Source organism: Lontra canadensis, unplaced genomic scaffold (genome assembly GCF_010015895.1).
Source record: "Lontra canadensis isolate GAN:19392208 unplaced genomic scaffold, GSC_riverotter_1.0 scaffold10, whole genome shotgun sequence".
Taxonomy (NCBI): Eukaryota; Metazoa; Chordata; class Mammalia; order Carnivora; family Mustelidae; genus Lontra; species Lontra canadensis.
In genome coordinates this window covers 14,605,328-14,631,324 of record NW_022631004.1, presented here as the reverse complement: position 1 = coordinate 14,631,324, position 25,997 = coordinate 14,605,328, and the positions used below count along the sequence as shown (strand labels likewise).

Below are 25,997 nucleotides of genomic sequence, written 5' to 3'. Positions count from 1 at the left end.
CTTCTGACATCGGTGTTGGGATTTTTTTTCCCACACTGAGCAGTTCTCTGTGACACTACATTTTTTTTTCTTTTTTTTAGGTTAACATGTAGTGTATTGTTAGTTTCAGGGGTAGAATTTAGTGATCCATCAGTTGCACATAACACCCAGTGCTCATTACTCATTACATCCCATGCCCTCCTTATTGCCCATCACGCAGTTACGCCATCCCCCCACCCATCTCCCCTCCAGCAACTCTCAGTTTGTTTCCTAGAGTTAAGAGTCTCTTATGGTTTGCCTCCCTCTCTGTTTTTATCTTATTTTATTTTTCCTTTCCTTCCCTTCCCCTATGTTCATCTGTTTTGTTTCTTAAATTCCACATATTGGTGAAATCATATAGTATTTGTCTTTCTCTGACTGGCTTATTTCACTTAGCATAATAGCCTCTAGTTCTATCCACGTTGTTGCAAATGGCAAGACTTCATCCTTTTTGATGGCTGTGTAATATATATATATATATGCCACATCTTCTTTATCTGTTCATCTGTTGATGGACAACTGGGGTCTTTCCATATTTTGGCTATTGTGGACAGTGCTGCTATAAATATCAGGGTGAATGTACCCCCTTTGAATCACTATTTTTTATCCTTTGGATAAATACCTAGTAGTGTAATTACTGGGTCATGGGGTAGGGCATCCTACAATTTAACTGAAATTTAGTTGAAAATATTTTCCTGGACATAGCATCAGATCTCACAGGTGAAGGGCTCAGTCCCACAATACTTCCCCCTACTTCAGATGCCAACTGCAAATAGTAAGTCCCTAGTTTACCCACAACTTCCATCTGACTTGGCTACAAATTGAAGGTCCCCATGATCTTTTTCCCCTTGGATTCGATTATTAACTAAAACAGCTCACAGGATGCAGGGAAATAATTACTTACATTTACCAGTTTTTTTTTTAAGATTTTATTTATTTATTTGACAGACAGAGATCACAAGTAGGCAAAGAGGCAGGCAGAGAGAGAGGGTAAGCAGGCTCCCTGCTGAGCAGGGAGCCCAATGTGGGGCTCGATCCCAGGACCCTGAGACCATGACCTGGGCCGAAGGCAGAGGCTTTAACCCACTGAGCCACCCAGGCGCCCCTTACCAGTTTTTTTATACAATAAAGAATAAAAGATACAGATGAACAGCAAGATGAAGAGATATATAGGGAAAGGTCTGGGAGGGGTCAAAATGCAAGAACTTCCGTTCTCATGGTGTTGGGCAACATCACCCTCTCGTTATGGGAATGTGTTTGCCCACTTGGAAGCTCTTTGAACCCCATCCTGTTGGGATTTTATGGAGGCTTCCTCACAGAGGCATTGCCAAGTACTCTATTTCTAGCCCCTCTACCCTCTCTGGAGAATGGGGTGTGGGTAGAGTAGGGCTGAAAATTCCAAACTTCTAATGACCTGACCTTTCTGTAACCAGCCCCTATTTAGGAGCTCACCCAGAGTTGCCTCATTAGAAAAAGAAGAAACTCCTATAACTTAGGACTAATTCAAAGGGATTTAGGATCTGTGTCAGGTACTAGAGTCAAAAACCAAATATTAGAACAAGAGATAGTTCTAGTGCTCTTACCACTTAGGAAATAACAATGGTTTTAGGAGCTCTGTGCTGAGAACCGGGGTCCAGGATTAATGTTAGAACCAAAGATTGTCCTAGCACCCCAATTTATAAGGAATTCCTGTGTCAGGATCTGGGGGCAGAGACCAATACATATATATTTTTTCTTATTATTATTATTTTACTTGGTTTGAGGACTCATGGCTTTTCACAGAATTACTGTGTTCTTTTTATTGTTCCAGTTCACCTCTTGGCCAATGGCAGTCTGTAATTTAAGCTGGTTCCTTTTAGCCTTACCCAGACATTTTTTAAAAATATTTTTGTTCTTTGGCAACAACAAAATACTCAGGCTCCTTTTATTTTTCCCTGCCCCAAGATAGGGACCCCCTACTCTCAAATAAACCTGGGTTTCTTTTAGTAAAGAACCATGCTAAAAATAAAAGTTGGGGTGCTAGGGGTCCATATCAAATGAAAGCAAAAGCAGTGGGCAGGGTGATATCACTGCAAAATTATTTTAATGACAAAGCTATAAAAGAAATTTTTTTTTTGAAAATGGGGTCATGATTTATATTACTGATCTCAAGACACCTCCAGCTTTACTATCCCTCTTTTGATTTTGCTTTCATCTAATATCCCTCCTGTTTTGGGCTACAAGCTTTCTTCTCTCTCATATATCATATTTCTTACAAACTTTAATATCTATGGTGCTATACACTGTTCTAACAAACACTGTGTGTAAATTATAACAGTGACTCATCTTTCCATGGGAAAATCTGATGAGTATCCACTCACCTCTTGGATCCTACTTTCCAGTTGTAACTGTTTCTGTATCTCTTTTATAATGACACGGAACCTGCATACTATAGTCACTTCATTGGCACTATAAAAATATTTCTCTGTACTATAATGCAAGCAGAAGTGTTAACTAATCGTCAGTAATTTTTAGAAGAGGTACACAGGGGGCGCCTGGGTGGCTCAGTGGGTTAAGCCGCTGCCTTCGGCTCAGGTCGTGATCTCAGGGTCCTGGGATCGAGTCCCACATCGGGCTTTCTGCTCAGCAGGGAGCCTGCTTCCCTCTCTCTCTCTCTCTGCCTGCCTCTCCGTCTACTTGTGATCTCTCTCTGTCAAATAAATAAATAAAAAATCTTTAAAAAAAAAAAGAAGAGGTACACAGAATTTAGAGCAAGATTTTAAATAATGTAAACACCTAGGCAAAGTGAGGCATACTCCTTTCTTTCAATTGTTCTAAAACCCTACTTAGATTTAATTCCACATCCGTTTCATCTCCTAGTAGAAAATAGTTTCAGCTTTCCCTAAACTTTTTTGCTAGAGTCAAAACTCTATCAGGGGGCGCATGGGTGGCTCAGTGGGTTAAGCCGCTGCCTTCGGCTCAGGTCATGATCCCAGGATCCTGGGATCGAGCCCCGCATCGGGCTCTCTGCACAGCAGGGAGCCTGCTTCCCTTCCTCTCTCTGCCTGCCTCTCTGCCTACTTGTGATCTCTGCCTGTCAAATAAATAAATAAAATCTTTAAAAAAAAAAAAACTCTATCAGAAGGGGGGAAAAGTTAATCTTGGCAGATCTTTTGTATAATTTCAGCCCTGACTGTTGTGTGTGGGGCTTCTGGAAGCCTACCCAGGCATCTCTATCCCAGCCTTGACTGCACGGGCTCACAGATTACCAGACATGTGGTCTCTCGCTTCTCCTGGTGGACTACTCACTCGGCTCTGTTGGGTCTTTGCATCAGAAAGAGATGGACAATTCTCCATGGTTTTCTAATGACCGACCCCAAACACCCATGCACACACACACAACCCTTTATGGTTTTTCTCTTTTTTTTTTCTCTCTTTCGTTCATTTTTTTAAAGATTTATTTATTTATTTGAGAGAGAGAGTGAGGCGGGAAGGGGCAGAGGGAGAAGGAGAGAGAAACTTTAGCAGACTTTGTGTTCAGCATGGAGCCCGACTCAGGGCTCAATCTCATGACTCTGAGACCATGACCTGAGCCGAAACCAAGAGTTGGATGCTTAACCAACTGAGCCACCCAGGTGCCCCTTCTTTTCTCGTAAGTGAGAGTAATGAGCGATTATGGAACAATATTTGTGTTTAATCCCAGTGTGACTTCTCTGTGATGATGATTTTTCTAATCATAAAAAAGATTTTCTCACATTCATAATTCCTTGACATTTAAGACCATGCTTTACTTAGACATTGCTCTGCTTTTAAATGCATCTGATTACTCACTAAGTACCCAGCTAAGAAACTTGCATTTTCACAGCACCTTTGTCCCGTGTTGTATGGTGTAGAAAAATATTTAACAACCAGATCTCTGTTTAAAAAGAAAAGAAACAAAGCAAAAAAGCCCTGATTTCTAGCATTTGTTGGTTCCCAAGGTGTAATACTCCCACCGTTGCCAAGTTCAAGGTACTAGGGTGATGTCACTAAAGGCAGAATTGGTTACAGCCGGCTCTAGCTCTTTTTGTTGTTCCCGTAAAGCATCCTGGTACTTTCCCCTTCTCTGAACATTTCAGTACACCTTGAACTATTTTCTCTATATGTTTCCTTCTAGAATTGTTTTTTTTTTTAATTTTAAAAATATTTTATTTATTTATTTGACAGGTAGAGATCACAAGTAGGCAGACAAGGAGGCAGAGAGAGGAGGAAGCAGGTTCCCTGCTGAGCAGAGAGCCCTACGTGGGGCTTGATCCCACAACCCTGGGATCATGACCAGAGTTGAAGGCAGAGGCTTTAACCCACTGAGCCACCCAGGCGCCCCTAGAATTGTTATTCTTAACTCCCAAGAGAATAGTTTCTCTGCAGCGGTTTTCTTACAATGTCCAACCTTGTGGGGTGTGGACAGATGGGAACACCTGATGTACGGGTGTGCTGTGTTCCTTATGGGGCTCTTGCAGGGTTGAAAGTGAGTGAGCTGAAGCTTGCTGACAGTTCTTATAAGGCCTATGTGTTGTTTCCTTCACCATGTTTGAATCATTCTGTTCCCTGTGTCTCTCTCACTTCAGAGAAAACTGCCCGCTGACTCCAAGGTTCTGGAGGCTTCTGATCTGGTGTATACAGTCAGCGCCCAGGAATACTGGCAGCAGGCTCTACTCACTGAGGAGGAAACTGGTAATTTTATATATATATATATATATATATATATATATATATATGTATATATATATATATTTTAATCTCAATTACTGGAATTCTCAAGATGAAGCTTGGCATGCTGAATTTCCCTCTCTAGAATTTTCTGTGTGACATTTCCAGCTTGTCAGAGTTTTTGTACATATTAGCAGATGTATCCGTTTTTCTCTCTGCATTGCTGTGGTGCCTGAGACCACAGTTCCTCTTTTATCCAATTTTTACCAAGAGTTGGTGGAGGTCAGAGATTGGGTTGTTATTTCCTAAGTATTTGGTTTGCAATTCTGCACTCACCTAGCTGCAAGTATTAGATGTATTTAACCAGCATCTGGTGTATGCTTTGTCCCTAAGGAAGAAAAAGCAGAAGACATGACCCCTTTCTTCCCAGAACTTAAAACCTAGATGAGGAGCTCGTACTAAGCCATGTGTAAAAATCAAGGTACAAATAAGGCTTAGTTAAATGGTGCCGTGAATATGATGGAAGCCTAGAGAACCTAGAGGTCTGTGTGACTGGAGCACTCAGTGGGAAGTAGGCGAGCAGGCAGGCTCTGAACTTGACATTGATCTGAGCTTAAAATGGCTTAAGATGTGCAGGCATTTTACCATACACGTCTGCGTGGGAGAGGAGGCAAAGGGGCAGAAAGTATAAAATGTTGCTAGAAATGGGGGAACTTCTTGAACAAGGATGTAAAAGAAATAATCAGCATGGCATATGCAAGAAATGATACAGAAGAATTTCCACTTATGGGAATAATGGGAAGAAAAGTCAGATGACGCCTCTTATCTTCTGACTAACAAAAGGTTAGGACTGAGATGAATTTCTAATCCAGAATTCCCATTCAGCAGAGATTCTCATCCTTCCTACAGCAAGCGTGAGTGATTTTTGTATTATGGGTTTTTTGATATAGATGGAAAAGTCTGGGGGAGGGAAGAGCTGAGACTCTGGGACTGTGAGCACCTTTGGTTCAATTCTTTGTAAGTAGCATTCCAGAGGGAAGTGCCAATGTTTCTAACCAGCCTGTACTTTTCTACTTAATTGGAGTTGTACCACTAAATAAAAGTTAGTATTCATCATTGCTGATCTACCATTCATTATTGTTGATCCTAGACATAGAAAAAACATCCCCAGAAAAGTTGGTGGAGTGGGCAGTCATCCCACGTAGGACCTTAGTTAAGGCTGACTGCCCATTCCGATCTGTTCATTTTTGTGAATTCTCTTTGCTGTGAACTCTGGCCTTTTCAAATTGTTTGTGCTGCCTGTGAATTCCAGAAATCCCCAGGTTAAGAGGCTATATCAGGAAAAGGCTCCTGGACAAGAAGAGGAGGATGGTGACCAAGTATGTGACTGAAGCCTTTGGTTTATTGCTCCTCACAGACAGTTTCAACTGCACGGAAAACCCGCCGGTATGGAAGAAACTTATTCTCTGCCTCTCAGCCTGGGCAAAACATTCCCTTTTACTGAGTTAGGAAAATAACTTATGATATTTTTTTCTTCTCATATCAAAGGAAGATACTAAGCTCAGAAAATCTAAAGAGAACAAAAAGATAATTCGAGGGTTACAATGGTGACATTTGAGTAAAAAACGAAGGAATGATATTTTGCCTGAGACAGATGGGTTGAGAGAGGAAAATGTAGAAATGATCAGCAGTTACTTTTATCTCTCCTGGGAACTTGAATAAGATGGAATGTGTTTAAGTGATAACAGAAGTGATTTGTTTCACTCTCGTAGAATACTTACAATTCTTGGTTATCCTACAGAAACATGGTTATGCATATGTCCAAAAATTTTTTCATCTTTCTATGGATTTTGTTTATACTTAGGTGCTATCAGAATCTCAAACTCAGAGGAGCCTAGTACAATAATGTGAGAGGAAGGGAGCTAGCAGGGACATTCAGCAAAGAGTTTAGATATATATTTTCACAGTCTGGAATGGTGGGCTTCTGAATGACCAGTTCCAAATTACTCTTCTCATGGGAATAGGCAAAATTATCTCTTTGATAGATGATTTTTAAAAAAAAGATTTTATTTATTTATTTGACAGAGATCATAAGCAGGCAGAGAGGCAGGCAGAGAGGGAGAAAGGAGGAAGCAGGCTACCTGCCGAGCAGAGAGCCCAATGCGGGCCTCGACCCCAGGACCCCGAGACCATGACCTGAGCTGAAGGCAGAGGCCCCAAGCCACTGAGTCACCCAGCCACCCTGATGATTTGTTATTTTACCCGAAAATAAGATGGATTGGCTGCTAAGTTAGAGGCAAGGGAGAGTTTTGGAGAAAAATCTGTCATTCCAATCAATCACCAACTATACTGCTTCTTTGTGAGGCATTTGAATACATTTGAATTGCATTTGAATAGATAAACAGGCAGTCCTATTTTAAAACAGAACTCTGACCCACAGCCTGCAGTAACCTGCCTGGGAAACCAACTCCGTATCTGCAATAAACCGCTCAGGAGGGCAGCCTGCTGTAAGTTAGATTCATAGGGAATCCAACTGCTATCTCTAGTAACAATCCAAGAACCTAAGCAATAATGTTTGTAATAATCAGACCCAAATGGGCTGATTGGTTACTAACTGACAGTTTCCCTCATCTTTATTCCTGCTTCCAATCAGAGAAGTCAAACATGCACCCTGATGAATCACATAGGATCCTCACTTCTAGTTTGTTCGCCCACAGCTCCCCTGTGACAGTGGCCTCTGATGAGGGCATCTGACGCCTTCCCACTCCTTGGCCTGTCTTTGAATCTCTGCCAGCACAAGTGCTGACGGCTGAGCTGACTCTCTTGCTCTAGCAAGCTCGAAATCAGTAGCTTCACATGTTCTCATTTGGTTGGTGTTTATTTCCACACTTGTTATCAACCATCAGATTTGTTCAACCAAATTGTCCAACGTTTTGTTATGCTGGACAAGGAGGGAGCAAAGAAAGTGGACCAGTAGGGCTCTCTGAGAGTTCAAGGGGCTGGTCCTGAGAATGTGGGAAAGTATACCTTGGCTGGCCCTATGGCGTGGCCACAGGGGGCAGATAATGGAGACCTGACTTCAATGTGAAAAGTAAGACATGCCAGCTGGAGATCGTCGTCACAGTTTTGGTCAAATGTCTGCATTTAAAAAAATTCTGTATAAAAATGACACACAGAACAAGGTTCCCTGTCTTTTTCACCATATTTCTTATGCCTCATTTTGGCCTAGTTCTGTGAGGGAAAAAGAAAAACAAAACAAGCGCAACAAGTTGAATTTCTAATTTAACTTTGTCCTCTGAAATATCAGGGAAGTATTTGACCTTTTAACTTCCCGAAAATGTTCTTCAGGGTGAAAATTGCCTCTCTGCCCAGCGAAAGATTGCTTTTGGAAGTGCCGATGGAAAACAAATCAGATGTGGTACTGTGTGTGGTTGGTTTGTTTTATAAACACAAGGACAAGGCATTTTGCAATCAAACTGAGAAATGCCTGCCTTGGTCCTCTTCTCTGCTAAGGGGGAGGGGTGGGCAGCCTGTGGAGGGACTCCGTGCCATCCTCCCTAGAGGCCAGGCTGTAGGTGGCAGAAAACACAGAGAAGGGGCCTGGTTGGCACTTCTGGGGTAGCCCTTCACATGAGCATCAGCCAGGATTTTTCCTCAAAATCCTTTGGCCTCAGATATTGGTCTCAGTCTTAGTTCATTGATGGAAAGTTGGAAGGTGAGAGTTTTGTCAGTTCCTTTGCGTTCTGAAAAAATGCAGTGATTGGTCATTTTTTTAAGATTATGACTCAAACAAACAAAAAAAAGAGTCTGGGTAGTTAGTGATTCTAAATGAGTAGGGATCTAGTCATTCTTTTTATGAATCAGTAGAAAGCTGATTATGACATCTCAATGTCAAATGAACCCTGCGTTTATTCATAGTAGATGTAAGCTCTTCCCTTTCTTACTGTTCTTTTATTCCCAGACTTGCTCCTTCTTATCATTCTTTTGTTTATTTAACAATGATCTGTTGAGTATGAAACATTGTGAGAATCTTTCCTGTAGAGTTTCTTTTTTTTTTAAAGATTTTATTTATTTATTTGATAGAGAGAGTGATTGCAAGTAGGCAGAGAGGCAGGCAGAGAGAGAGAGGGGGAAGGAGGCTCCCTGCTGATGCGGGGCTCGATCCCAGGACCCCAAGATCATGACCTGAGCTGAAGGCAGAGGCTTAACCCACTGAGCCACCCAGGTACCCCACCCATAAAGTTTCTGTTGATGACATCTTTCTTATTTTCTTTTGACCACCAGTGAAATCACAAACTCAGAAGAATCCAGAGGGCACTCTGAAAGAAAAGTATGGCTTATAGAATTCTTACTAGTGGAAAAACTATGAGAATCTGTGAAATAGTCTCCATAAACTCTAAAATTCATGTACTCTAAGTCTTGAGGAGTACAGGAGTTTAAGGGTGTTTTCAAGAACATTCAGCCTCATTCACTCCAATGCAGTCAAGATCTAGAAAAGCTGTCATTTATATAAGGTCACACATCAATTTAGAGTGATTTCTGTCATCAGATTTAGAAGAGAATTTAAAAGCTCACATTATCTCTCAGTTTCTCTCTGGTCTTCATTCTCTCCAAAATGTTTACCCACTGCGCACTCTGTGCCATAACTCGGAATAAACAAACATGAATAACTCATTCCACAAGTTCCTAGTCCAGGGAAGGAGCTATGGAATGAGACAGACATAGCACAGCAAGAGGAGGGCTGTAATGCAGGGGTGTACAAGATTCAGTGACAGCACCGGAATGAGAGCCTCAGTTTCACTCGGTGGAGTCAGGGGAAGCATTGCACAGGGTGTGGGTTTTGAGTTTTGTCTGGAAAGATGGGAAAGGCATGTGCAAAGGTATGGGTACAAAATGGAAGACACATTTGGAGAATGGTAGCAAGTTCAGGAGCAGCTACCCTGGGATAGGATGACGTTTTGGGCAAACAGCTGGGGGTGCTGGAGAAGTTGGCTGAGTCCTGGCTGTGAGAGGCCCTTAAATGCTGGACTAAGTAGTGTGGCTTCCATCTGCTGTAGGCATTGTGGGGTCCCCAAGATTCTCACACAGAGAACACCACTACAGAGTTCCCAGTTTGAAATCAAGAGGTCAAAGCTCTCTCTCCCTTGTATTAATTGAGTAGATCTTTTACTCCTCGACTAGACTGTATTCTCCTTTGAAGAAAGGATGATGTCTGTATTATTGTGTCCTGTAGTTTTGTTCTTCAAAGTGTGGTCCAGGGCTGAGAAGACTAGCATCACTTGGGAGCTTGCTAGAGTTATAGAATCTCAGGTCCTTGGATTTGAACAAATCCTGCCAGTGATTTGTACACATGTTAACGTTTGAGAAACATGATCCTCAGAAACTGTTTTGTACACAAAGGCTGCTAAAGGTTTGTAGAATCAGATGTCATTGAAAAAATATGTTTTAACAGCAACTGGATTTTATTTGACTAATTACTCCCTCAAATAGCCTAATGGATTAGATACCTAAAGTAAGTTGCAGGAGGAATATATATATATATATATATATATATATATATATATATATATATATATCCTCCAACTCACAAAGCTTAAGGAGGTCTCTCCACTGAGGGATGCTTTATTGGGGGGAAAGAAGTCAACTGAGGATGGTTAGCTCAAACTAAATCTTGTGTTGGTGGGCAAGCATAAAGGAAGCAACGTTTGAAGAGAAAGTGCCCTTAGGGAGGCAATGGCCTCATGCTTCTTATGGCCCTTGTCCCTAGAATGAATACTTGCACATGAGTGGCCTGCGGAGATTTGTGGAAGAAAAGATACAGCTGCTGGAGAAGGCCATTGACCAGTGCTTTGCCCACATAGAGCAGCCTCTGCAAGAAGGAGTCCGAAATGCCAGGACTTCCTACCGACGGATCCTTGGGGCATGCCTGGTGGTAAGTGAGCCTCTCCAGGGAGGACCTGTGTTATTCAGTGACATCCACCTTATCTCCAAACTCTTTTTGCACTATTCCATGGCTTCTGAAGGATAAAGATGTAAGTGCCAGGTTGTATTTATTTAAGGCTAACTGTTGAAAAACAAGGCTTCTCATATCAGTTTGGAGGGCTGCTATAACATAAAATACCATTGACTGGGTGGTTTAAAGGGAAGACATTTCTTCTCACAGTTGTGAAGGTTAGAAGCCCAAGATCAAGGCAGTGTAACGTTGGTTTCTCCTGGGGCTTCTCTTTTTGGCTTGAACATGGCCATCTTCTCGCTGTGTCCTCCCGTGGTCTTTTCTCTGTGTGTGCATCCCTGGAGTCTCTCCCTCTCTTATAAGGATACCAGTCCAGTAGGCTTAGGACCTACACTTATGCCCTCACTTGGACCCCCCTAAAGGCCCTGTCTTTAAACATAGTCACATCTGGGCTCAGAGCTTCAAAAGATCAAGTCAGAGGAATACAGGTCACTCCATGCCACCAGTTAAGAGTAAGGAGTGATTAACAACACTGCTCATGTGATAAGTACTAGACCTGGGAGTAGTGCATAGATTGTATGTTGTTGCCATTGTTGTGATATGAGTTGGAGAGTTAGAACATTGGCAGTGAGAAGGTGGTGTGTAATGGAGCTCTACATTTCCGTGGGCTGAAGGAATAAAGCAGTGGGAATGATCGTGGGATCCCTGGAGAGGACTGTTAGAATTTTGACACAGGAGAATGAGAGACAAGAGTGCCTTCCCTATGGCTGGTCGGGGGCTGAGTGTCCATGAATATAGTATGTGCACACGCACTCCCTCATGCATCCAGCAAACGTGGATGAAATGCTTACTCCGGTGCCAGATACGGTACATTACTTGATTCCATCCTCACAGCAATTCTGGATGCTAAACACTCTTATTATTGTTTAATTTTACAGACTTACAGAGGCTGAACAACTCTTTGGGGCCTCATATGGCATCCACATCTACCACAGGCCCATCTGTCTTCAGAGCCCAGATGCCCAACCCCCACACATGCCTGTTGCACCCCCTAAATGTGTTCAGCAAACTATTGCAGCTACTTGTAATGGCTGACCAGTTACGTCGTTTCAAATGTGTCAGTCCCCATAAAAGTAAGAAGTTTGATCCACAGATAGCCAGTGTCACTTGGCTAGTTCTGTAGCAGGGCCACCCTGGGAGCAAATCCTCCAGCCCCATTCAGGTGACTGTACCCTCAGCCAATGCCGGATGGAGCCTCACAGAGGAGCCCTGAGCCAGCACTGGCCAGCTGGGGATAGAGTCAGCCTGGACATGCAGACTTTCCACCCCTCCCTCCCTCAACTTGGCCACATAAGAATGGGCTTTGGGCCTGGAACACTTCCTTATGGAGAGATAAAAGAGCATTTAGCCTGTACTGGGCTTATCGTCTTGCTTGGGAATATTGTTCTCTGCTTTATGCTCAGTGAATACTTCTTTGTTCTGCTTAATATAGGCGTCCAAGGCCCTTAGGCAAGCTCCCAGTTGTCTGTATCTCAGATTCTGTGGGGGAAAGCTTGGGTGTTGGTACTGCACACAATGTGGGATGTGTGCAGGACTGTCACCCACAGTGGCTGTGGCATGGGTCTGCTGGCCATAAGGGACCCATGCATTGCAAAAGGCTGGATCGTGTGCACACATTTCTCCTCTTGCTGTCAGTAAACGCTGTACCACTTGACCCTAGTGTACAGAATGTCTGTTCTCCATGACCTTGAATCATGCCCTCGTCTCTTCTCTAGGTGGCCTTTATCCACCTTTTGACCTTAGCTTCACAGCTTGGCTATCTCGTGAACCATGAAACAGCCAAACCATATCTGAATTCCTGACCTACAAAACTAGTGAGCGATACTCAATAAATGTTTTTTGTTGTTTTAAGCCATTAGGTTTGGGGTAACTTGTTTCATAGCAATAGATAAGTAAGTCACTCCAGGGAGAATGGCTTCTGTATGATGCTGAAAGATCCCAGATCACCAAAAGTGAGTAAAAGCGTTCTGAGAAGGTGAAGACACAAAGTGGAGACCATTCCTTTCATCTCCTGAAAGAAAGGAGCGGTTCAGCCATCCCCAGACCTTCACAAGGATGTCGTCCCATGAACTGTCTCATCTCATCAGTTCTGTAAAGGCATTTTTCTTGGTGACTCCAAACACGTCTGAAGTGTCTTTGATAGGCCACTTTCCTTTATGGTCAGAAATTTGGGCAAACATTTATATGCTGACATCATATTGCTATATAATGTAGAAAAATAACCTAAAATGTGTAATAATAAGAAAGTGGTAAAATGAATTAGGTTATAGCTATATGATATTATATTTTGTGGATATTGAAGTAATTTTTGAAAATATTTGCAATGAATTGAGGAAATGTCCTTACTATAATATTAAGTGAAAAGGACAGAATATTAAAACATACATACGGTATGATGCTAGTCACAGCATGCGACATACCCTTGCACTTGAAACAGAGTTCCTTAAAGCATATATCATTGATCACAAGAACCTCTACTGAAATTTTGGTCTGTGCAAATGTATTTTTATTCTTTTTACTAGGGATCGCCATCTGGTAAGGTTTATCAATATCTCTTGTGGCTCTCACTTCATCATATTTTTTTGCCTCTGATTTGTGAATTTATTTCTCTGGGAAAAAATATGAAGATGCAGAAATCAAATTACATTTCATTAGATTTAACAAAGAGTACTAAAAAAAAAAACCTGGGCTACGCTTGGAAAATGTGAAACCTATATCCCTGGTAGAGTCATAGCACATTTTCATTTAAAAATTTCTCTTTTAACAACTAACTGTTCTTCAAGTACTACTTACACTGCAGCCAGATGGTGAGTACATCAGGCTGGATAAGACGCTGTGCCTTTTCCCAACAAGCTGGTGTTTGGGCAGTGAAGCCCGACGAGTCAACAGACAATTATAAACTGTATGAGGAGGTCGGGATCAAAGAAGCATAGGGCGCTCTGGAACTCAAGGCATGACCGCTGTGCCCTCTGCCTAGCTTGAGCCTATGTTAAAAGATCATGTTGTCCTACTCTTCCCTGTGATTCTTGGTCACAGGCTTTGGCCAAAGGCAATCTGATTCTGATCCCATGGCATTCTAGTGAACCTGTACTAACTCATCTAACTTATTGTTTAATTACCTAGAGGAGTAGAGGAAACCAGGGCTTTCACCAGACTCTGAAAGCTGTTTGCCTGAAAAATGGCGTCTATGCCTCCAGGACCCTCGCAAGAATAGATCTGAATGAAGCCATCACTCAGCCCATCTATGACCAGATCGATCCCGTTTTTGGAGGCATTTTTAGGTAAAGGATTCATTCTCTTGCTTCTTCGCGAACAAACAACTGAAGAGCACTGGGCCAGAGTCTCATCGTTAGAAGAATTTGTGCTTTGGATCTGGAAGTGTAAAGAGTAGCTTGCAACTGGAGGAGGAGAGCTTAGGGTCTGGCAAAACACAAAAGCCTTCTTGGTTGAGTTTCCTTCACTTCTCACGGTGACCTGGAGTGCAGACAGAGTTGTTGCTTTCAGACTAATATTATGATTTCCAGTATTTTTCAAATATCTCATACAAGCAGCAAGAGATATATTTTCTTGTGGATCTGAGCCCCGGGCAGGTTATTTTGGTTGGAGAGTGTGGAGTTAAAGCAAACACATGGCCTTTATAAATTTTCCCGAATGTAAAAAGGCAAAGAGGCTGACCGATGACTCTGTGTTTGTTTTTGACATACCACGAGCTCGCTCACTTACTAGCTATGTGAGCTTCACGGTGCCGCCTTCCTTCCTTGACCTTCAGTCCTTTTCTCCATCAACAGACGCAGACTGTCCTCATCCCCCAGTGCAGGAGCCTGCCCCCAGTCCCCCTCCTGCGCCTCTGGCATTTCGCCACCTGCTCCTGCTCAAACCATTCTTCCTTTGCTGGATTCTTACTTAGTGTTCCCCTGCCCTGCCCCCATCTTCCTTTAAACTCCTTTGGGCTCATACCATTCTGCCTACCCTATCCCTCTTTACAGGTCTAGCATAAACTCCAAATTCCTTAGAATGGCATTCAAAGGGCAGGCATCTGGGTGGCTCAGTCAAGTGTCTGGACTCTTGATATCAGTTCAGGTTGTGATCTCAGGACCCTGGGATCGAGCTCCATGTTGGGCTCTATGCATAGTAGGGAATCTGTTTGGGATTCCCTCTCTTTCTCTCTCTCTCTCTCTCTCTCTCTCTCTCTGTGCCCCTCCCCCAACTCTCTTTTTCTCAAATAAATAAATAAAATTTAAAAAAAAAGATACAATTCAAGACATTCTACCTGCCTCCAGCTGGCCTTTCCTCCCTCTGCCCACCCTGTTGCTCAGTGCCCGCCCCCAGCTCCAACCAGCCTGGAAGGTTTCAGAGAGCAACTGACAGGTGTGAGGACCTGTGCTAAGCGCTGTGCATGCATGATCTCATTAGATCTCTCAGTGGCCCTCCTAAGTAGCTTCTGGCCATTTACAAGGGACAAGCTGAGATTCAGAGGACTTGATGTAGTTTTTCCAGGGTCACTCGGCTCAGGGGCAGAGAGCCAGGATTTTAAACCTATGCCCTCTCCTCTATAACCGGCTGTTTCTTATTCTTGGGAGATTCTGAAATTTCATTCATTGTGTTGTCCCCACAGGAAATAACTCCTCCTCCTTTTTACTTTCCCAAATCTTCTGCATCTCTGAAGTCTCACCCTTTCAAGTAGAAACCCCCTAGCAGCAGGGAGACTGACTTTTGAGGTTGAACAGATCAGTGTCCAAAGTCTGGCTCTGTCACTTACTAGCCATGTGGCTGGGCACACATCAGCAATCGTCTTTGAACCTCAGTTTTCTTGTCTGTAAAATGGGCATCACTACACTGGTTTCATAAGCTTTGATGTCCAGGACCTGGCCCAGCACAGTGCCTGGCAGACGATAGGAACTCCATAACTGTTGGTTCTCATCCCCCTGGCTTAAAAGCGAATAAAGGGGGACCAGCTAGTTCCTTCTTTGTTTTAGCCCCACAGTAGCCACTGTTGTCCCTTAACATTTTATTTTGTTTCTTCTGTAGAGCTGGAATGCCCACTGGTTCCACTTTGCTGCCTCACATAGAAGCTTTTAAGCACTCCCTACAGGAGAAAATGATGGAAATGGGAGTAAGAAATGGCTGGAAATATGACAGCTACAAAAAAAGTTTCCTGATCCAGGAGGTGAGATCGTCGTAAAGGGGAGAGGGCAGTGAGGTTGGGCAGTGCTTTCTTCCCAGCAGGAGTTTGAACATGTTATGGGCCTCTCTCCCCTTGTTTCCCTGGAGTGTCCAGGTCTGGGCATGTCTCACAGCAGGTGGTCTGGGGTACAAAGCACAGTGGGATGGGGTGGGGAAGAGTGGCCCTGAGACTGCCGCGGGGGTGTGGGGGGTGGGACACCGGGTGGGCTCTGTGCCTTTTCGAGGCAACCAGCGGAGTGCTGAGGTTGGAAAGGAGACTCAGTGTCTAGGAAGAATCTCCAAAGAATCCTGAGATGTACAAACACTAGAATGCACCTGTAACACTTTCACTAACCTTCTATCATTTTTGCCAAAATTATAAAGTATTATCTAAAGCAGTGAAACTTAAAAGACATGTCATTTTTCTTGCAGATCATTTTTAAATTCTGAATAGCCAAGATTCTTCTCTGTGACCCATTTTCCTTTAGGCTGTCTTAGTCTGTTCAGGCTGCTGTAACAAAATAGCATAAGCTAGGTAGGTTATAAATAACAGAAATGTATTCCTCACAGGAGGCTGGAGGTGCAAGGTCAAGGTACAGGCAGATCTGGTGCCTGGTGAGAGTACACTTCCCAGTTCATAGATGACTGTCTTTTCACTGTCACTTCACATAGTGGAAGGGGCAGAGGAATTTGCTAGAATCTCTTCTGTAAGGAGGATAGTCCCAATCCTGGGGGCTCCGTCCTTATGACCTAATCAAGTCCCGAAGGCCCCACCTCCTCATGCCATCACCTTGAGGATTCAGATTTTAATACATGAATGTTGGGTGACACAGATATTAGGCCCATAGCACAGGCCCAGCCCAAATGACATGGCAACGCTAGAGAACGGTCCTGTGCCTCCTCCTTAAGACAAAGCTCCTGCCTATGAGAAGCTCACAACCTAGTGGAGGAAACGCCATGTGGGCGACCAAGCATAATATAAGGCGGAGGGAAAAGGTGACCACACGCGGGAGCCCCTGACCTGCTTCTGTGGAAGGAATTGGCACCAATGGCCTTTTGTTAATGCGGATTCGCAGATAAGCGCCATCCTGGGAGGTCTAGAGGATTACATCCTCAGAAAGAAGAGGAGGATCTATGAATCTCTCACCACTTCTGTTCAGAATGACCTGAAACCCTGTTATGAAGGTAGGGGCTCCGGAAGGCAACCCGTCCACTCCCTCTGGGGTCTTTCTGTCAGCTTCTTCGGCGGCATCTTTTTCTGCTTTCCCCCTCAAAGCATTTGCTCTCCTGTATCCTTAGTCCTTCTCAGACATTTACTCCATGAACTGAAAACCAAGTAATTGCAAGGGTGTGGGGAGAGGTGATTCATGAGTCATTTTTTATCTGTGTGTCTCCAGTACTTTCTGACCACCCTTTCTTTGTCAATTCATCTTGCTTCTCCTGTCTTTGCTGCATCTCAGCTAACTAAACTATAAAACCCCTTATCCAATTCTCATTCTTATGCCCCTGAATTATTTGTAAACCCTTTTTCCAACTCCTTCTCATTTTGGCTGTCCCATTTATTTTTCTGGTGGGGGACACTGGAATTTTGTAAACTTCTGCTTAATTCACTCATTAGATTTTCTGAATGATAGTTACCTAAATATGGAGAGTGTTGATTTTTTTCTACCATGTGATTATTAAACAATTTCCACTGTGTGGAAAATGGTGCTGCATATATGAATATGTGTGTGTGTGTGTTTGTGTTTATGGATGCAGACCTCTATATACTCTGTGTATATATATTTTTTGTTTGCTTACCTTTCTTTCTGATGCTAAAGATGTCTGAGCAAGTCCTTGCTGTGGTGTGACCGTGGCTATCATTTTTGCCAGAGGCAGCTCAGATCGCTGGCAAAAAAGCATGTGAGAGGATGAAAGATGTCCTCAGAAGAGGGGTGGAGCAGCAGGTGGCCGAGGGCATGTTTGAAAGAGCTCAAGAAAGGATGCAGCACCAATTTCAGCTACTGAAGGTATGACACATTCATAGTCTGAACTCCAGTCGGGCCCCTTGGGGAGTCAAAGAAGAGGATACAGAAATGGGAGACGTAGTAAGTCATTCGGGCCCACGTAGAGCTGATGGCTTCTGCAGGGCGGGGGGTGGGGGAGGCGGAATTCGTGCCCATGACACCAAAAAAGACCAGCTGGCGCTGCACGTTGTCCCTTCACTGTGCCCAAATGCACAGGGTCTCTGTGGGTTGTAACTTCAGAAACGCAGCCCTTCCAGCTCTCTCTCACACCCTTCCTCCTTACTGGGTCATCAACTGTGATACCAGATGGGGGTCCTCACCTCTTGACGTACATGAGCTCATTTAACCCCCAGCAAGCCCGTGAGGTAGGGACTATTGTTGTTCCCATTTTACAGGTAAGAAGACTGAGGCAGAGAGAGAGAGGGAGATGTAGCAACAGGCCCCATAGCTATGAAGTTGCAGCACTAGGATCTGGGACTAGATAACCTGGCTCCAGGATCTCCCACAATAGCTAATCTCCAGGCAGATTTTTCCTTTTTTAATGAGGGAAATGTCTGGTCTGCAAAACATATCAATCAATCAATCAATCAATCAATGCTAAACTATTATAGGTCAGTCAGGTATTGCACTGAGCAGAGAATCTAGGTTTGATTCTGTTTATGTCAGAAAATAGTTCCTGACACTTTCCTTGAAACTAAAGCATCTATCAAGTACCCTTGGGCCATCGTGTCTGAGTTCTGGTTTTCTTTGCAGACCACAACTTTCCCAAGTAATACAAGTTCTTTGTTTTTGTTCAAGCCACTGTTGGCCCCTCCTGGCCATGTGAGTTTCCACGGTCTTTGCCTCGGTTGGGTCTTAGTTGACCCTCTCCTAAACAGCTAAGGAACCAGGCTAGTTGTTTTTTCCATTCACCTCTGAACCAACCTACATCCTCAAATGTTTCCACCCCACTTCTGCTCAGCCCTGTGCCCCTGTTCCCCACCCCAATGTACTTTTGGAAAAATACCTTTCTCCACAATATGAAGCATATCATTTCTCTTGGAATAGGCTAAGCGGTATCTCATTTGCCAGTAGCAGTTTACTCTCTGTCATTTAACATATTATCACAGTCTACAAACACATGCAGAAAATTGGCCAAACCCTACAGCACATGGTCCTCATTGGGTGTATAGAAATTGGCCCTGAAGGAGCTCCCCAAAAACAACTCCACTAAAAAAAAAAAAAGTGATTTGTACCTTGACCATGTACAAATGCATCTTAAATGACAGAATGTAGAAAGTTGAAACTGGGCAAGGCCACAGAGCATCCCCATTCCCTGATCTTATGGACAAGGGGGCTGAAGCCCAGACGGCCTACATTACTAGCTCAAGGCTCACAGCTAGACCTGAGACTAGAGCTTAGGGTTCTTGGCCTGATGTGTTGAAGAAAAAAAGCAAGAGTGAGGAGATCCAGCCTTAAAATGAGGCTGTGTGAGGCTAAAGGGAAGAGTCAGGTATTTTTCAAAGGTAGTCAAGAAATGGTTAGAAGAGGGAAAAGGGTTTTCATTGGTTGCAGGACTGAAATAAGAAAGAAGACATTTCTTAGGCAGCTGGGACAGAGCATCAGGAATGTCAAGTGTGGTGTGGCGCACAAAGCAGGTGCTCAGTAAACATGTATCCAGTGACCAAATGAGCAAAATGTTGGTGGTTAGTGACCAGCACTTTCCCTCTTTTTCCATCTCTGTAAATGCTGTTCTCTCCCCCTCCCTCTACCTCCATGAAGCCTCCTTAGCTCCTGACTCAGTTGGGCAGCACCAGAGGTCCAATCCCCTGTAAGTCTTGATAGGTAGGAAAGGAGATGCTGAGACAAGTGGAACCACCAGAAACGTTGCCCTGATGACTCCTGAGCCATTCGCTGTGTGCTAAGGTGGCCCACCCTTGGAATTGACTTTGATTTTAGCAACCCCAGGCTATACACTCTCTGGTTGCAGGATTAGGTGGGTTCCCTTTCATAATCTGAACTTTCCCTTGGGCTGTGCCATCCTAACAGAATGACCATGTTTTGTTGTATAGAATGGAATCACGGAGAAAGTGAAGGGCAGTATCGCCACCATGCTGACTCTCGCTTCATCCCAGGGGGATGGTCTCTACAAGGAGCTTGCAGGTGAATACATAAAACTTTTGCATAAGCGGTGACCTCGAAGACACCCCCTAGCTGTGGTTGCCCTTTGCTGGATTTTAAGAAGTCAAGTTAGGAAGAATTTCCAGGGCATGGGATGGAGAAGGTCATGGCTGCCCCACCCTTTGTGGAGCACCCACTCGAGACCACGTGTTATACTCGGGCTTTGTGTGCAACATCTCATAGCGTTCTCATATTAGCCCTCAGAGGGAGATGGTAATGCTCCATTTTGCACGTCCAGAAACAGAGACTCAGATTAGATAATGTGCCCAAAGATGCATAGCTGGAAAGTGGCAAATTCAAATCGATAACTCCACTCTGCCACCTCCATAAACCCATTCTTTGAAGTAGATGGCTTCTCATGAAAAGCCTCATTTTCTGGTGGTGGTAGAGAAAGGTTTCTCTTCATCTCCCAGGAGACTGGGGATGCATGACCAGCTGCCTATGTCTTGTTGCATGTAACCAAATCTCTTCCTTGCTGTGTGCTCCAACAGACCTCCTGGTATAAACTGGAGAGGGTAAACTAGTGCAAAAAGCAATTGGGAAATGTCTAGTAAAATTAAAAATTCACATATCCTTTGGCCCAGCAATCCTACTTCTGGGATTTTATCCCATGGTATCCTCATACATGTGCAGAATGGCACGTAGACGAAGTTATTCAGGGCAGTGTTGCTTATGATGTCAACATTGGAACAATTCAAATATCCATCAGTAGAGCACTAGTTAACTTAGGTACACAACTAGTGGAGGACCGTGCAATTGCTAAAAAGAATAAAGTGGCTTTTTTTTTAATGCAGAGTAGCAGTATGAAACAATCTCCAAAATATATGGTAAAGTGAAAAAAGGCAAAGTGAAAAACTGTGTGTACTATGTTGCCATCTGTGAGGGAAGAAAAGGAAACACATATGTATAGGCATAAAAATCTCCTGAGATACACAAGAAACTGGCCACACTGGCTATCTCTAAGGAGAGGAACCAGGAGCCTGGAGGACAGGGAAGGTGGGAAATTTATTTTGCAGTCTGTATGTTTTGTGTCTTTTTAAAAAATATTTTTATTCTTTTAAAGATTTATTCATTTATTTTAGAAAGAGAGAGAGCATGCATGTATGAGCATGATTGTGGCTGGGGGTAGGAGCAGAGGGAGAAGGAGAGAATCTCCTTCTCTTCTCCACACTCTCCACTGAGTGTCGAGCCTGATGTGGGGCTCAATTCCACCACCCTGAAATCATGACCTTGAGCCCAAATCAGGAGTTAGTCACTTTAACTGACTAAGTCACTGAGGCACCACTCTTTTGTGCCTTTTAAATTTTAAACTGTGGGCACAGTTGCCTGCTGGAAAAAAAATTGACCTGATGTCATTGCTGTATGTCATTGAGTATGTCACAGTGAAAGCTTTGGCACAGCAAAGGAAATAGTCAACAAAACAAAGAGGCAACCTACAGAATGGGAGAAGGTATTTGCCGATGGTGCTATAGACAAAGGGTGATATCCAAGATCTATAAAGAACTTCTCAAACTCCATGCCCAAAAAACAAATAGTTAAGTCAAAAATGGGCAGAAGACATGAGCAGACACTTCTCCAATGAAGACATACAAATGGCTAACAGACACATGAAAAAATGTTCATCATCATTAGCCATCAGGGAGACTCAATCAAAACCGCATTGAGATACCACCTTACACCAGTTAGAATGGCCAAAATTGACAAGGCAAGAAACAACAAACTTTGGAGAAGCTGTGGAGAAAGGGGAACCCTCTTACACTGTTGGTGGGAATGCAAGTTGGTGCCGTTCACTTTAGAAAACAGTGTGGAGCTTCCTCAAAAAATTTTAAAAAAGAGCTACCCTACAACTTGGCAATTTCATTACTGGGTTTTTTCCCCAAAGATACAGGTGTAGGGAAAAAAAGGGCCATATGTGCCCCAGTGTTCATAACAGCAATGTCCATGATAGCCAAACTGTGGAAAGAGTCAAGATGTCCTTCAACAGATGTGGTCCATATGCACAGAATATTACTCAGCTATCCAAAGGGATGAACACCCAGCTTTTGCATCAACATGGACAGAACTAGAGGAGATTATACTAAGTGAAATAAGTCGAGCAGAGAAAGTCAATTATCATATGGTTTCACTTATTTGTGGAACATAACGAATAGCATGGAGGACATTACGAGAAGGAAGGGAAAAATGAAGGGGTCAGTTGGAGGGGAAGACAAACCATGAGAGACTGTGGACTCTGAGAAACAAACTGAGGGTTTTAGAGGGTAGGGGGTGAGGGGATGGTTGGCCTGGTGACGGGTATTAAGGAGGGCACATATTGCATGGAGCATTGGGTATTATACACAAACAATGAATCATGGAACACTACATCAAAAAACTAATGATGTACTGTATAGTGACTAACATAACATAATAATAATAATAAAAAAAGAAAGTGGTCAGAGCTTTCCAGAGTAAAAGCCACAGCTGCTGCTTCTAAGCATCTATCTTACACTTCTCTCTTGCTCTGGAACTTACTACTCTCTGTCTCTGGTTGGTGAGAAAGACATCTAACCTGTGCCCAATAGTCTCCCAGGAAGGTGATAAAACTCCCTTATACCATACTTTATTGAACTCTCTCATGACCTTCTGACTAGGCCTTCACAGGAAACTGTTTCAAGATTATAGTCATCCAGTTATGTCTTCTTTAAAGAACTCCTGGGGCTCCTGGGTGGGTCAATTGGTTAAGTTTCTGATTTTGGCTCAGGTCATGATCCCAGGGTCCTGGGATCAAGCCCCTTGTTAAGTTTCCTGATCCATGGGGAGTCTGCTTCTCCCCCTCCCTCTGCCCCTCTCCCTGCTTTCTCACTCCTTCTCAAATAAATAAACGAATACGATCTTTAAAAAAAGAATAAAGAACTCCTACTCGCCAAAGGTCTTCCAACTGCCCAGGTCTCCCACAAAAAAAAAAAAAATGTTCCCCTGAATTTGATGTAAATTGCTCCCACCATAATTTAAGATCATTTCCCTTTCTTTCCATCAACGGCAGATATATACTATGTAGGGCGTACTGTGCCAGGGGCCAAAGAGGTCTATAACAGTCCCTGCTCTGAGTCTTACCTGCTTGGTAAAACAAGATGTGTGATCATGTAAATTAAAATAGAAGATAGTATGCATTCACTGCACAAGTGATTATAATGACCTTCTAGGTATTGAGTAGTATTCTCGGTGTTGAGAATACTGCAGTGACCAAAAAAGACAAAAATCTCTGCCTTCATGGAGCTTCCAGTCCAGTGAGCAGAAGGCAGGCAATAAGCAGAACAATAAATAAAATATGTGACATGCAAAAGGTAGTAAATTCTATGGAGAAGAATAAAGCAGAGAAAGGGGAGAGGGAGGACTGGGAGTGGGTAATCAAGGAAGGTCTCACTAGGAATGTGACATTTAAAAAAAGCCAAAAACCTGACAAAGGGAACACAGTTGGCCACCAGATTATTCAGAAGACAGTGGTTATTCAGCACCAGGATCTTGGGGGAAGTTTCATATAATCTGGGTCCTGGAGTAGAGCCTGAAAAGATAGGTTAGATTTATGAAGCAGTGAGGAGAAGGGAGACTTTCCAGACTCAGGAGCAAGACAGATAGACTCAAGGTTCTAATACCCTTCTTGGTCATGAGTATCATCACTGGCCAGGCTCAGGGTGGGTGAGTCTGGGTAATGCTATGGAACATGTAGAGACCAGGTGGACTGGAAAAGCATTCAGGAGCCATGCTAGAACCAACCCCAGGGCCAGTCTGAAGTGTCCCTCAAAGAGGACCATATTCATCTGAGTTCTTTAGAGAAACAGAACCAATAGGATATGAATATGTGTGAAGAGATAGATAGATAAACAGATGTATAGGTAGATTTGTTTTAAGAACTTGGCTCATAGGAATGTGAAGGTTTGCTTAGTCCAAAATCTGATGGGGGATGCCAACAGGCTAGACACACAGGAAAGACTTGATTGAGTTCAAGTACAAAGCAGTTTGCTGTAGAAGAAGGAAGAGCTAACATTGCTGATGAAGTCCAAAGATGGTCTTCTGGAGAATTCCCTCTTGTTTGAAGGAGACCAACATTTGATATGGCTAGACCATCACCTAATTAGAGGAGGCCCACCCATGTTGTGGAGGATGGTCTGCTTTACTCAAGGTCTGCTGATTTAAATGAATATCTTATTCAAAAATATGCCCTGATATGAGGAAGTGGAGATGCAACATGGGGGTTAAGGGAGTAGGAGAAGAATAAATGAAACAAGATAGGATTGGGAGGGAGACAAACCATAAGTGACTCTTAATCTCATAAAACAAACTGAGGGTTGCTGGGGGGAGGGGGGTTGGGAGAAAGTGGGTGGGGTTGTGGACATTGGGGAGGGTATGTGCTATGGTGAGTGCTGTGAAGTGTGTAAACGTGGCAATTCACAGACCTGTACCCCTGGGGATAAAAATATATTATATGTTTATAAAAAATAAAATAAAATAAAATAAAATAAAATAAAATAAAATAAAATAAAATAAAAATGCTCACAGAAACTTCCAGAATAATGTTTGGCAAAATATCTGGGCACCATAGCCCGGACAAGTTGACACCTAAAATTCACCATCGTAAGGATATAATTTGATTGCCATTCATGAGGTGAAAACCCAAGAGGCCAAAACAGAGAAATTCACCTAGAATGAGAATTGCTGAGAGCAGAGGGTCATAGGAAGGAGAGAGAAGCCTGGAGAGGACTTAGTGGAGGTTTATTGTGTGGTGGGGTTTGTATCTCCTTTCACTGAGCTCTTGCAAAGACTTAGTAAAGACCCAGTGATCACCTGGACCTTTTTATGGGTAGGTTTGTGTTTCTTTGGAGGGTGACCCCTAGGCTGAGATAAGCCTTAAGGTAAGAGCATGAATGCCCAGTTTGATAGGTTTTTTAATAAAATAAATTGATCAGACTATCTGATCTCTAAGTTTCATCCCAGATATCACATTCTGGGACAAGCAATGAGATCCTCAGGAGATTTGTTTATCGTGGACATTTCTGAAAAGGACACTAATTCCTGATGTATGCATTTTGCTCTTCTGTAGATGTCAAAAGTGAATACAAGGAGATGGAAAAGCTACACAGAAGCCTGAAGGAGGTTGCTGAAAATGCAGTGCTGCGGAGAGGCATGCAAGATTTCCTTCTGAGAATGTCCCCAAGCAAAGCTGTTCCCCCCAAAGCCTAAATTTAATTCTCAGGGCTTAGCACCAAGTAGATGAAAAATAAGCCTGGTGCCAAAGAACCAGAATCACTTCTGTTTTTAAAAATCTAATAAAGAACATCTTCCAATTGTTTGGCCTTTATATAGAATATAAAATGCAAAATATTGTTACTTCTGGCATCAGCTGACTGCTGAGAAACACCATTTCATTTTTATTCAATAGTAAAAAATAATCATGAGTCCCTAACGGAGTTCTAAAATTTTAGGGTCTAGAAACTCACGCTTCAGCAAAGAAAAATACTAAACATTGAAAAATAAATATTATGGAAAAAGACATTGCTTAATAAAGCTTTGGGGCCCCAATTCTATTTCCCATTTTAATACTAATGAGACTTTTGGGTAAGAAGGTAACAGGGTGCCATGGAAGCAACATGGGTTTAAGGCCAGACAGACAAGAAGAGACCTGGCTTTACCACTTCCCAGGGGTGTTATTTAAGATCAGTACTTCTCAAACATTTTGGTAAAAATTTATTGAGAAACCTAAAGAGCTTTTGTTAATGTGGATTGATATTTATTGTATTCATAGACCAATGGAACAGCGTAGAGAGCCCAGATAGGGACCCTCAACTCTATAGTCAACTAATCTTCGACAAAGCAGAAAAAAATATACAGTGGAAAAAAGACAGTCTAGTCTCTTCAATAAATGGTGCTGGGAAAATTAGACAGCTATGTGTAGAAGAATGGGACTTGACCATTCTTTTACACCATACACAAAG

General features: G+C 43.0%; 1 protein-coding gene across 6 annotated transcripts in view; it reads left to right on the top strand.

The window, feature by feature from the left end:
- Positions 1-25,350, top strand: part of NUGGC (nuclear GTPase, germinal center associated) — a 52,563-nt gene extending 27,213 nt beyond the window's left edge. For 3 of the 6 annotated variants that reach the window (XM_032855687.1, XM_032855685.1, XM_032855686.1), the window contains exons 11-19: positions 4,605-4,710; positions 5,999-6,132; positions 10,454-10,618; positions 13,823-13,980; positions 15,728-15,866; positions 16,939-17,047; positions 17,735-17,871; positions 19,920-20,010; positions 25,106-25,350. In XM_032855687.1, coding sequence (XP_032711578.1) covers positions 4,605-4,710; positions 5,999-6,132; positions 10,454-10,618; positions 13,823-13,980; positions 15,728-15,866; positions 16,939-17,047; positions 17,735-17,871; positions 19,920-20,010; positions 25,106-25,245 — 1,179 coding nt within the window. In that variant the 3' untranslated portion in view covers positions 25,246-25,350. Of the gene's footprint in view, positions 1-4,604; positions 4,711-5,998; positions 6,133-10,453; positions 10,619-13,822; positions 13,981-15,727; positions 15,867-16,938; positions 17,048-17,682; positions 17,872-19,919; positions 20,011-25,105 lie in introns of those variants that run through there. The other 3 variants (XM_032855688.1, XM_032855689.1, XM_032855690.1) reach the window with 3 other exon arrangements.
- The last annotated feature ends 647 nt before the right edge of the window (positions 25,351-25,997 follow it).